The following is a 13,802-nucleotide window of genomic DNA, read 5'->3' on the forward strand; positions in this document are numbered from 1 at the left end:
GAGAAGAAGAAGACGAAAGTATAAGACTGTGAAAAGACATTTACAAATCCCATATCTCACATCTGGATTACAACAGCACACTGTCAAAATATGACTGAGAAACACTATTCGACACAAGAGATAGATAATAACCCAAAGATCCAAATAGACAAAGTGACAGATAAGATTACAGACTTGTGCAGTGAGTGAAGCTCTCACCCCAAATAACTCTGCTTTTTCTCAACTTAAGCAACAAACCGTGACACTGAGGAACAGATGTGTGGACACATTTGTCAGATATCCTTTCTCCACTTTTCCAAAACATGACCACCCCAAAATATCTCAACACCGATGTGTGAACTTTTAAGCCTTTTTTTTTTTTTTTACAATGTGTTTGTTTATGATCACACTCCATGGGTGCGATCACACCAATTGTTTGTTTTCCTTGCTCCAAATTAAAGTCTGAAGTTTAACTAGGAAAAAACAAATCTGTTTCCTGTCGATGAAAGCTTGTCAGGACTCATTGCTTGAAATTTGCAGCAGCTGCTGTCCATGACAGCACGGAAGACGTGGAAAGAAACCTGGATTTGAGCAGAAGTGGATAGAAAACTTAAACTCAGTTTGGCTCTGTATGTGCACTGGTGACGCCTTGCATTTAGAGGTTTTATCCTCAAGTTACTTAGAATTATTTTTCTTCTTGCATGCAGACTGCAGGTCTGAAAGACAAACCAAGAAACCACCAACAACCAAAATTATAATATTATTATTATAATACATATTGTCATAATGTCCCTACTATTTCATACTATTTTACATTATCATATTTTTCTCTTTATCATTATTATTATAAATGTATTATTATTACATTCTTCCCACACACACACACACACACACACACAGACACACTTATCATTTTTATGTTGTTTTTTATGTCATCTTCATGTCTGTTCATTATGTTCTTTATATCACACCTGTTTTTGTTATATTGCCAATAAAGTTGTTACAAAAAAGAAAAAGAAAAAAAGAAAAAGTAAACATGAGCTGCATCTAAACACAGCAAGGGGCAGCAGTGGTGGGGTGTGTTTTTTCAGGTACCTATGAGATGACAAAATATAATGTGGGAAGGTCGGTTTGAGTAAATACTGTAGATCCATGAGTTTTTAGTCTTATCAGGCACAATAACACTGCACAACTGTTCATCATATACCACGAGGTGTTGAAAGTTATCACAGCGGCAATCCTTCTATCTTTCCTTGCAACAATCGGCAGAAAATAGAAACATGACATTCACGGCACAAAGCAACCAGGAACGTTGCCGCTGCCTTTGTTTTGTTTCTTTTGGCCACAGCCCTTTTGCGACAGTAACCCCTGCTGTGGTCCAAGTTTTTTTCACACAGTGCTGCAGTCTGAACACAGCCTCAAAGCACTGATGTGTGGCCATCGTGGTTGTGTTCATCCTCAGAAATGCCTCCCCAAGATGCAATTAAGCCCTTGCGGTGGAGGCTGTACATCAGCTGTACATTGCAAAAGAGATCTCGGTGTCATCAAATAAAGGTTATATGAGACTAGAAACTGATCTGAAAAAAACAACATTAATAGTGGTAGAAAGGAACTAATAAGGCATGAGCTCAACAACACGACAGTATCCCCTCCTTACCCGGGGGGATGCTGTAGTGTTGTAATATTTACATTGTGCAAAACTGGATATTTCCTTAAGGAAGATGTTCTGATGTTTCCTGGGAAACAGGTAGGTATGTGAACAATGACACTTGCGTCACAGCAAATGAACCATGAGCCTTAAGATTTCGATGCACAAACAAAGCCAATCCTCAGCAGCTCCCTCTCCGCACTGCCCTTGTCCTCCCTCTCTGCGTTGTCCTCCGCTTTCCTATAAAACACTATGCTATTTCCTCTTCCTTTCTGTTCAATCTCAACCTCTGTCACCGCTCTAACCTCTCCACCACTCCATCTTCCTCCATCTTCATCCTCGGTTTCCTCCCTTCCATCCCGTCTCTCTCTCTCTCTCTCTCTCTCTCTCCCTCTCTCTCTCTCTCTCTCTCTCTCTCCCAATCTGTCATCCGTCACACAGCAGCCGTCCCAAAAATTCAATTACAATCAAGATGTTTGTCGGGGCTGGTTGGTGAGAGGTGGTTGGGTGGTTGGAGGGGCGAGGAAGGGGGTGGGGGGGGTGGGACAGCGGTATTACTGGCCTGTCACTGTCTATGAGTGGAACAGTTCCCTCAGGGGACCCTCCTCCAACAGAAAGCCATTTACACACCCGTCAGCCAGATAAGCATAAATGAGAGGAAGAAGTAGTGGATGTTAAAGCACCCTGTGCTTTATAACCGTTCCCCTATATCTCCTCTAGGAAAGCCTCCTTGTGTTTCCTCTAGGCCTGTGCCCCAAGAAAACATGTGTAGTGTACATGCATAAAAAAATGTATAGCACGTGTGATCAAATTACAGTCTCCATGCTGCCCCGATTTTATACAAAAAGCTGCTCCATCATATTCAAATTCCTCCCAATCTTGCACACTTTCACACAGACTTTATTTGTTGTCCATTCTATTAAAAAAAGCCTTCAAACTCTAACGAAATAGCTGTGTATGCAGAGCCGTGCTTTTGAGTGAGTTTAGGAACAGTAATTATCTGATATAAATAGACCCTGAAGTGCCTTTTAGCCAGCAGCTACAGTGACTCCCCCCCAACCTTGTGCCTCAGCTGATGCACTGTCCTCTGTTTGGTGACTATGTGCTGTCCTCTCTCTGGACCTGCTCCAGGATATACATAGCACAGCTAGAGAGTCAAGTGATGGCCATAAAGCTCCAGCTCAGGGCAAAAGCTTATGGGTAAAACCAGACTATGCAACAGTAATGCATGTACTCAACCTTAGACTAAAATCTGCATGCATGAATGCCCTTTAATGAATGCTTTTTTAGAGCAATTGTTTAACACTTTGGGAAATAAGCTCCTTTGTTTATTTGCCGAGAGTCAAATGAAAATGAAGCTAGCACCAGCAGCTGCTTAGCTTAGCTTATCATAAAGGCTGGCATCAGTGTAAATCTTTCCGAAGGTAACAGAACTCGCCCACCAGCCCCTCGAAAGCTCACTAATGAACTAATTCATCACATTCAATCTAATAAACAAATTTAACAATTGACAAGTATGGTGAATGCACACTCAAAATGGTCAAAAAATCGAGTGTAAAATGATGGACACGTCTCACCCTCAACGGACGCCATCTTGCCTATGTAGCGGAAGGAGGAGGGACCAATGTATCTTCAAACTTGTGAAAACGGTGCCGGCAGCGATGGCGGCCTAATTTCCATGTGGCATGACACAGGGGGCACATTCAAGAAAATAAAACATTCATTTTGAAGTGAAGTGTGCAAAACAGCCAGCGGGCGAAATCACCTGTCACGTTTGTCATTTCTGATGAGTGCACAACGGCCGTGTTTGATTGGGCACAACACTACCCAGTTGAAATTTGCACGCTACGCCAGAGAGTATGCTGTGTACACAGTGTACTTCACGTGAGCGTACTGACTGAAATACCTGGTTTGAGGCAGAGCAAAGGTAGCTTTACCCCCATTTGCATTCGCTGAAGCTAAGCTAAGTTGAGCTTGGCCAGTCACTGGTTTAGCCCAGTGACTAACACCACTGTCAGTCACGTGAGTCGGCAAGAAAGTGACCTAGTGTATTTCCAAAAATGTTATTATTATTATTTCTGGTATATTAATTTCAATTTCTGATCTGTTTTTTTTAATGGTGATGGACATTTAATGGTTTTACAGAGATATTCTGCCATTTAATTTTTGATACACTTGATTGTACACACACTGTATCTCATGGTTCATGCGTGGTCAGCCACCCATACTAGCCATTTCTCTTTTGAAAGTCATTCTGTTTTCCCACCTGTACTTTTCAATGTGTGACTTTGCCTGTTTGCAGTTAAACATTTCTGGAGATTCTATACGAGAAGGGAAACTGTTCTCTCAAAGTGAAGTGTTGCTTCAGAGGAATGAGTTATCCCCATCACACTACAGATGACTGTCAGTTAATAGCATGAACAGAGGCGTTAAATGTGTGTGGTCCAACACGGTGAAGCAGATTTCTGACAAAGGTCAGTGTGATGGTCCACTGGATATGCCATCTGACACTGTCAGGGGTGGAGAGACAGGAAAAGAGGTAGATGAGGAGGAATAGGTTGGTTGTTGGGAGGGAGGGGGAGGGGTGAGGTGGGGATGCTCAGAGGAGAAATTGATTTGTCTCCAGCTGCTAAGTCTCATTGCATGAGCCTGTCTGACGGGGAGCATTACAGTCAATCACTGTGGATCAACTTGACTGCTGCGCCACACGATCCCACCGCGTGCCCCAAGACAAATTATCTCATTCACAAGCAGTGCATGATGGGAGAGTCTCAAGAATGTTCCATATTAACCCCCCCCCCCCCCCCCCAACAAATCACGCAGGTGTCTAAGGATTTGCTTTGCAAGGAGAGTGCTGCTTATAGGCTGAGAGGATTCTTATCTGATGGGGACCTTATCCCCAGTGACTTTCAGTGACTCTTCAGGAAATATATTATTCAGCAGATTCCAGTTTTAATAATGTCAGACATATGATGCAGCTCATTTAAAGGTTTTTATAGATATGAATTTCAGGTGATGTAGGTTGGAAATGTCCTCGGAGTGGTACATGCATCACAACCCTCTAAAACATCCCACAGAAACCAAGTCTGAGAGCATGTGAGTAGCAGGGTTCATATTCAGTGCAACTCCACATGTTTAAATCATTTTCATGTGTGGGGTCATCCGCTATGTCAAATGTTTCTTAAAGTTCATGAAAAGTCAGACAACTGGATACACTTGATATCTTCCAACAGCTTTAAGAAAATGGCAGTGAATACAAGATTTAAATGACAAACAAGCATTTGTCACGGTGCACCCTCTGTTCGCCTCTCTATCTCTGCTCTCAAACCTTATGGGATTTCTCGTAGAAGCTTCTGAAGTTCAGCTCTGCAGCACGGTTGCGCTGTTGCAAGAAGAGCTCACACAGCACCTTCTCACTGCAGAGGAAGAGCACCGCACGTGTCCAAAAGCTGATCCTCTTACACATGCCAAATGTCTCGAGTAAGCAGAGAAGGAATGAAATGGAGAAATAGTAGAAAAAAAAAAAAAAAAATGACAAAAAGCAGAAATTCAATTCTGACGTGTGCGTCTAAGCAAATAGGAATTAAATGGGTCAAAAGGTTAAATACATTTCGATTTGTGATAAAGCTCCTGGCTCAGCAGCCTCCTGGGGACCTGAGCTAATTAGTTACAGCATTGGGGTGATGCCATAGTAACAGGTTGTTTTAAGTTGTTCGCTTTTTCATCCTTCCTCCCCCTCTTCCTGACATTCATTCCTTCTTACCTTTCAGGGTAGTAGGAAGTCTCAAACTGAATAACTGAGCTAAAACATTTACTACAGACCCAGTTCAGCTACTCCAGGAAACAATGTGTAGCTATACCTGTGGGGAAACTGCAAAATCAGAGGCTTCAAAATAGTTTAAAATTACAAAAAAAAAAAACAAACAAAAAAAAACACACTCACAAGCCCGATCATTGATTCCTAACCTTTTATGTCTGATGTACTGTATATCTCTATCAGATGAGCTCAAGTACTCTTATCTTATCATTGCTACTGTCAAGTTTCAACTGTGTTCCTTTCAGTTTCAATTTCAATTTTCAGTGTTTAGGTCCATTTGGTTGACCAACCAGAAGATGGATCTGTCAAATATTGATCCTATTGTTTTAGTCAACCATTTCAGATACGATACGATACGATACGATACGATACGATACGATACGATACGATACGATACGAGAAGAGAAGAGAAGAGAAGAGAAGAGAAGAGAAGAGAAGAGAAGAGAAGAGAAGAGAAGATGGTCCTTTATTAGTCCACAGTGATGATTTCAGCTAGGGCCATCTGCAGAAACATGTTTTAGCCACTTTAAAAAATTTTATATTACTACACAGCGCACACTACTCCACAGATCAGCTGTTTGAGTCTGAAAGAACTAAGCTTAGGTGCACTTGTGTGTAGGAATACAGTAGTTCAATGGTTAAAATGTAGTTCCAAAGGAAAGGGCTGTTTGACGGCAAGATGAAGTGGTGAAAATATTCAAAATATAGCATACATTTAAACCGATATTAGCTTTTTTTTCTGTGGGCATTTGTGCCGGTGCTCCTGCTGCTTCTCCAAACTGGGAGCGTGCTGGTCCGAATCTACTACAGGTAATACACTGACTATGTGTTACAGCTGTTTTAGGTCGTAGCTGGTGGCTTACTGGTTAATGTGACAATAATTTGCCAGAGACCGTCAAACCAATTTGTAATCCTACTTGGATGCGTATTTGCCTCCCCCTCCTGAACACAATCTGTGTTCTTCTTCAAATCGTAATTTCTCTTTTTCTTTTTTTCAAATTCGTAGAAATGTTCCATTGTACCACATGCGAGTTAATGGTACTGATGAACTGATGCAAAATGTCATATAGAGTTCCCAGACAAATGCTTGTCAGTCTGATACACCTCCCTCTGTCAGAGTATTGTTGCTAAGCAGCAGTTTGCACCTTGAATGCCTGTCACCTCTAACAGGAAACTCTGATGTAAATAGGGCTCAGTTCAGAAATTTACTTATTAATAGGAATTCACTCGACTCCACTAATCTCTGGCATTTATCAGCCTAATTTTCACATTAAGTGAATCATTACCCTTCAAAACCTAAACGTCTTCCCTTGTGGCGGACAGTGACTCAGATTAAAAATGCAATTTCTTAACATGAGCAAATGTGTGAGAAATCACCAAGGAGAGCCAAATGGTATAAATAGGAAGACCTGACAGCGATGTCACTACAGAGTGAACAAAGCCAGAGGCTTGAAAGAATGCAAACTAGCTGTGGATGTCTCTGCAGATAAACGATGCAATAACTCATCTGTGTGAAGCTATTGTTGCCCTCTAAAGGAAACATGAGCCAGCAAACACCTGAAAAAAAACACATAAGCTAGTATAAATCAACAGAGACACAATTATGTATATGCTCAAACACGAACACCTCTCTGCAAGGACAGAGTAACCTGAACACAGACTTACTTAAACCACATTAATACTGGGATTTGTCGTTAAGAAGAGGAAGGAGAAAAAAAAATTACGATATAACTTAAAATCAGTGGTGGAAAGAAAGTAAGTACATTTACTTAACTATAATATTTTATAATATATGTACTTATCTGTAATTTTCATTTACTTTCCTTGAGTATTTCCATGTTATGCTACTTTATACTTCACAAAATTTCAGAGGCAAATGTACTTTTTACACCACTACATTTATTTGACTGCTATGGCTAGTTGTTACATTTAAGATTATGAGTTTAAATAACATATGATAAGTATATGAAATACAATACATGTCAAAGATTCATTTTGGATTTACGTTATTAGACTGATTTGTCCTTTAAACCTCTCAGATGGCTCCATTTAAATAGTGTTTGAGGGACTAAGGAGGTAAAACTCTCCCACAGAAGTAAAGATTCAATCCAAAGTCCAAAGAAGTTAATACAGTTTTTTGTATCACCCCTTTGTTTTTTCTTCTGACCCAAAATGATCATCTCACAACCCCACAGGTTTGTGTTTGGAGGGAGTCCGACATCTAGGCTGGGAACCAATGGACTGCACTACCAAACAAACAGTTATAACCAGCTACAACAGTGAAAGGCTGCTGACACACTGATACATCAACAGTCTAATTATCTTATATTTGTAATAATATATTAGTAATTAAAGCAATTTTCCTGCTGCTAATACTTCTGTGCTTACACTTAAGTGAAATTTTAAATGCTGGACTTTAACTTCTTCTTTAACTTCTATTGGATCAGTGTAGTAATATTGTATTAGTGTTTTTACTTAAGGATGTGAAAATGCAATGTGCGGCATATAGCTGTGATTGTGTAAGACTTGTACATCATACATCTCACAGTGTCAGTCAGGTCATATGCTGCCAAAAAAACGGAAGAAATAAAAAAGCAAATAATTGTGCAGTGAACCAGTCCTTGGCCTCTAAAGACACACACACAGCAAGCAGCAATGACAGTGCAAGAAAGATCAAAAAATACTGGTCACACACACACACACACACACACACACACACACACACACACACACACACACACACAGAGGCACAAAATACACAGAGGCACAAAATACATACACACGGCTTTTTATGTACTTTTCCGTCTACATGCAGTCAGGGTTGAGGAGGGTTGCAGGGACATTTGTTCTTACCTCAACAGGGGCTGTTTAGGGGGCGGAGGCGGGTCACCATCCTGGCTCTGCGGAGGCTTCTTGGTCACCTGCTTATAAATGTTCCTGGCTGTCACCCCGAGCCACAGCATGGTCGACAGAGACGAGTAGTGCAGCACGACCCCGACCTGAGATGGTTTGGCAGAGGAGGGTACATCATGTTATTTATATGACTTTTGTGAACTTGACATACAGTAAAAAGTCAGACTTGATTATATCACTGTAACACAAAGACAATATGTTCGGGAAGAGCTGCCACTCCTTTCTCAAAAACAATGTCACTCCAAGGGTGTCTCCGCAGACGTTTTCCTTCAACACCTGCCTGCTTCGTCTTATCCTTCACTAAAAGACAATAGTACGTGAATGGAGGGACAGGTTGAAAAAGTGCCATTGAATCATCAAGGTTGATGAGGATAAGAGCATTATGGTGAGGTTATACTGGTGGATACCGAGCAGCTCTTATCAGTTGAGTTAGAGGACATGAGGTGTGCACTGTGAATAACAAATCTGAATAAAAATGATAGTCACGTTGACAACTATCAGTGCGTGATTGTTTTTCCAAAATGCACTGTATACATATCTCTGTTCGTCTTTGTTTTAATATTCATGAATTATGTTTGAATAGGGGAGCTGATCTAACTTTGTTTAAAGGCTTTGCCAGCTCATAGAAAGACAGATGGAGAGACGGAGAGATGAGAGTTTCAGGGAAAAAAAAAAGAAAAAAAAGAGAGAGAGAAAGGGAAATGGAGGGAGAAAATTAAAATGCGTCTTTTCTCCACCTACTCAATCTGTTCATGATGTACTAGAAACCTGAGACATCCAATCAAACGCTTTCTCTGCAGCCTGAGAGGCCTAGGGACCGAAGCAAGTGTACCGGAGTCCAGATGCTAATTGGAAGTGTCCTTGCGCTGCTTATAGAGAGCAGAGAGCGGGTGGTAAGTCAATCACTGCTGCGGAGTCTGCACACTACAGAGCTTCATTAGTGCCAAGAACAGATAGCGAGGAAGTGTGTTTGTAATATGGAAATAAGAGGAGAGGAGAGGAGGGGGGGGGGGTTCTCAAATTGAGAGTATGGTGCAGATAGGGGGTCTGCACACATTGATCATAACTGGCTGATTAATGTCCTACATAAATAAGACAGAACAGCCATGTCGTCCATCTGGCAGTTTTTCAAAATTACAGATCACATGGTCGCAGTCTGCTCATCAGTCATCAAGCATATAAAGCAGTACTATATCAGTAACCCCTTAAATTCCATGTCTCAGGCTAAAAATGTCCTGTATGACCGTTTGTAAGCAGAATTTTCATATATAATATATCAGCTTGTGTTGGATAGATTTGTGCAGTGTCACATGTTTAGTGTAAGTGGTCAACAGCTGCTTATTTCCTGGGTGCACTCTATGATGTATTATGAGAAATAGTTACTGGACTCAAAGATGGCACCTTGCCACTTCAGTAAAAATTGCTCATGCAGCACATGAGCCAAAAAGGCTTTCTAGCTTCTGTGTTTGCCTTTGCTACGGCATTGGTGACGTTCGTCTCTTTTCAGTTACGACTGGGACCAAAACATAAAACACCACTTTTCACTGTTTTTCCACATAAGACATGAACACTCCAACAGAGTGTAATTTTAAGTGGGCACACACCTGGGAAAAAAATGCGGGGTTAAATGGGTTAAGTGTATTTAGATAAGACCTATAATTAATTATCACTTGGATATGATTAGAACAGTCTGCTGTACACAGTCCTATTTTGGTGTTTCACTATTCTCATCTGCTGTGTGCTTTCACCTGATGTGCCTGTGTTAATAGAGAATCTTGGTAAATACATCATTTCAGTCAGTGATGGGATCAGTGAGCAGCACAGTAATCACACAGTTAACGAAACAGGAGCTGGAAACGGCCTCAGAAAACCTGATTATTGTGTCCCCATTAAACGCTTCTATCGCCTCAGACTCACTCTGTCATCACATAGGACAGGTGTCAATAAATAAATGAAATTATTAGATTTAGATTCATGAAATTTTTGACTCTAATCTTTTTCATTTTGCATATGCACATGGTCACTTAAACAAAATGAAGAGATACAAGCTAAAGTTAGCGTGTGGTGTTGCTCTAATGTTTCTGCAGCAATACACAGCATCTACAGCCAATAATCCTACACACACACTCTATCTATCACAGCATACAGTCGACGTGTCAGTCAGAGTTAGCTATAGTTAGCTTTGCAGTGCTTTTATGTAAGTGCCCTTTTGTGATTATTTGTGTCAAACAGCAACAGACTGGACAGAGATGTCATAATCAATACAGGTCAAATCCTGATATCGTCAGTGGGAGGAGGCAGAGGATGTGAAATTAATGTGAAACGTGGAAATAATGAGTTACCACAAAAGGCTTGTTGTGCACCTTTCTGCACTTTGTGTTCTACAAACACACCAAACTGCAACAGGCAGGGAATTGTGGGCGACATTAGCCTTAATTAGTCACTGTTAGCTGTCAGCTTAATACATGAGGGAGCTATTCATTTGATATTTGTATGCTAGTTTAATTGTTTATTTAGACTACATTGCAAGATAGGATATAGTATATTGTATTATGTGTAATGTAGTACAGCAATATAGCAATAGCAATAGCAATATATCCCCCACTTAGGGGAGGAGGACATATTCCATCACTTTTTAAAATCCTGTTTTTGCTAGATATTTGCTAATGCTAAAATCTGAGTCACTTTCATTGACATCTTTTTGGTCCTGTCAGGCTACAAACAGGTTGCCCTACTTTATTAATGGCGCTTGTTGGAGCCATATGCAGCCTGAAAGCAAGTCTCCTTCCACCTCTTCTTCTACAGTGTGTGTCGATCTATCTTAATCTATAATACACTTTGTACTTTTTATCCACAGTTTATCTCCTAAAAAGACAACGGAGTTGAACATCGATCAAAGATAGGGCAGTAAAGCGCAGTGTAAAGATGGAAATGTAACATTATCTATCACAGAAGCATCAGGTCTCTGAATGAAACTGGATTTTAAATAGGATTAGTGCATAATTTTCTTTTGATGAATCCCCGCTCTCAGTGTTTAATATCAGAATAAAATAAACATTATTACACTCAGCGAGAAGAGAGAACGTGAAGTTATTAAGAGCTATTAAGAAGTGTGTTTCTCAATTAACTTCATTTTATGCCGTGGTGAATCCAAACTTTACATATCAGATGCACACAGTAGTACAATATGAAATGTTCTGTGACCATTTAATCAGAAGGAAGTGCAGACAGTGAAACGGGGCCGGCTACCACACATTACCAAGCAGCACAAAATATTCACAAAACTGTACCAATAGTGTAAAACTGTACCTTGTTGTATGCAGTATGACAGTGTGCAGCAGTGTAAAAGGGCACAGACAATACAGAAACAGTACCAGAGAGTTTTAAACTGTTCAAAACATAATAACTCTGTTAGTAAGCATAGGGGAGATATGGGTAAGCGTGATCCTTGACTATAAATCTAACATTTTAATAACCTGGAGGACAATATGTCCCTGACCATGTTGGTTCAGAACCTAATATCAACATATTGTTCTTTAAACGGTGACTAACTCACTCAGCCGTTCGGTTTTTCAAAATAAATTCCATTTAAACTTGTTTGTTATAGTTAAAATGACATCAGTGTCTACACTGACTTACTTGCAACAATCATTCTCTGCAGTTCTTCTAATACTTCAGTCATTTTAAGAGTTTATTTGGAAAGGCACCTTTTTAGCTTCAGTGTAGTGGGGCATTTCCTATAAAGAAAACACTGTCAAATGAATTGTTTCAACAATTTTAGCATATGCTAAAAGTGCTATACTCCAAAGTCCTTCTAAGCTGTCTCTATATTCATTATATCAGCTCCCTACTGTTTTCGATGCATAAGTAACCAGTCTACCGGAAGCCTTTTACATGTGGGTAAATGAGCTCAGGAACACTCAAATTGGACCCAATGAAAGTACAAAGCAAATCACTGCAGATACTGTAATGTCTAGAGCCTTTTTTTTCCATTTCGTTTTTTTTTTTTTTTTTTGCCGTCACAACTAATTTCACAGTGGCACACTAATGAGGAAATCCTCTCTATAGCATCTTTAAGCTGACAGTCAGATGTAACCTCAGATCTAGGTCACATCGTTAACTATGTTTTTTTGCTAAATAAATAAATTAATAAGTTTATTTAACGCTTCTCACACTTACTGAGCTGAAATGTGTAATCTGAATTTTGATGGTCAAGGGTAAAATGAGGTGACGTGAGGGAAAACAGGGACGTCCTGTATGTTGTTCTGCTGCTTAACACAGACAAACAGAAGATCTAACGTGACAGCTGGGGTGTTGCTCAAGTCAATGACAAAGTGGGCCTCGTTGGAGGAAGAGATAGGAATAGAGATTGGAGACGACTTTGACTTTGAGGCCATAAAGACATCGGATGCTGCACAGCGACAGAGCCTCAGTGGGCGGGGAGGCGGTGCAAGACTGAAAAGTGGCATACAGATAGAGTGTATAGGATGCAGGTGGGGATGGTAAGGGAAGGAGGGTGAGGGAGTGAGGGCTGGGTGAGAAGTGCATGCTTGAAGTGCTGCGAGAGCTGCCAAAGCTAGTTTCAGAGCTCCTTGAAGTTCCCTCTGTCGGAGGGAGAGCGTGTACTTATGTGTCCCCCTGGGAGGGGAGAAGGGGGCTGCATATGTGTGTGTATAGAGGGAAGGTAGGATGATTGGGGGGAGCACTGAGAACACAGCAGACACAGCGTGTATCCGGGTGTGCGTTGTGAATGTGTGTGTGCGTCCGTGTGCGTCCTGTGATCACACATCTCCTCAAGCAGTCCTGTAATTATCCTAAATTGTGTCTGGTGGGGCCTGCCTCCATCCCAGTGGAACAGCAGACAATCTGGGCTCCTGCCCAAATCTGCGGGGAGTTATCCTGTTAGCAGTGATTGGCTAAAGGAGGAGCAAAAAATATCCAAAGGCCCCGGGATAAAATTAGAGAAATGAATGAATGCTAAATGAGTTAAAGAGCAAGACCAGGGCCAAATAAGGTTGCCTGGCTTTGTCAACAACACCTGCACGGACGCCGCCGGAGAAGGCGTGTGCTGCACGAGCAGTTAGATTTATGGGTACTGCATTTATAATAAGGCATACTTTATGAAGTGGTTATAAGCTGTAATTAATGAACTATATAAATAAATATATTAAACAAATAAATTGTCACTTATTCGTTCTTTATAGATCAGTAGGAAGCAAATAAAAAAGAACAAATTTTGGGTTGCCATATTATAAGTGAATGTTGAATTCATTAAATTTCAATGAGCAGTTCGACCATTTATCCTCGGAAAGAGAGAATATCCACAGCAAAGTCCATCGATTAAAAAGGGATTAAAATGAACAACTGCATTTGATGTATTATTGTGGTGGAAGAATCATTTAGAAACAACTTCCTATTTTGTCAATGACTTACTTTCCAATCTCA

At 40.6% G+C, this 13,802-nt stretch overlaps 1 protein-coding gene across 1 annotated transcript in view; it reads right to left on the reverse strand.

Annotated features, from left to right (window-relative positions):
* Positions 1–13,802, reverse strand: part of adgra1 (adhesion G protein-coupled receptor A1) — a 103,298-nt gene that overhangs the window by 2,068 nt on the left and 87,428 nt on the right. Inside the window, exon 7 of the mRNA XM_022743806.1 lies at positions 8,298–8,443. Within this exon, the coding sequence (XP_022599527.1) occupies positions 8,298–8,443 (146 nt within the window). The remainder of the gene's footprint in view (positions 1–8,297; positions 8,444–13,802) is intronic.

The sequence above is a fragment of the Seriola dumerili genome, unplaced genomic scaffold, assembly GCF_002260705.1.
Source record: "Seriola dumerili isolate Sdu_G_001 unplaced genomic scaffold, Sdu_1.0 BDQW01000073.1, whole genome shotgun sequence".
NCBI lineage: Eukaryota > Metazoa > Chordata > Actinopteri > Carangiformes > Carangidae > Seriola > Seriola dumerili.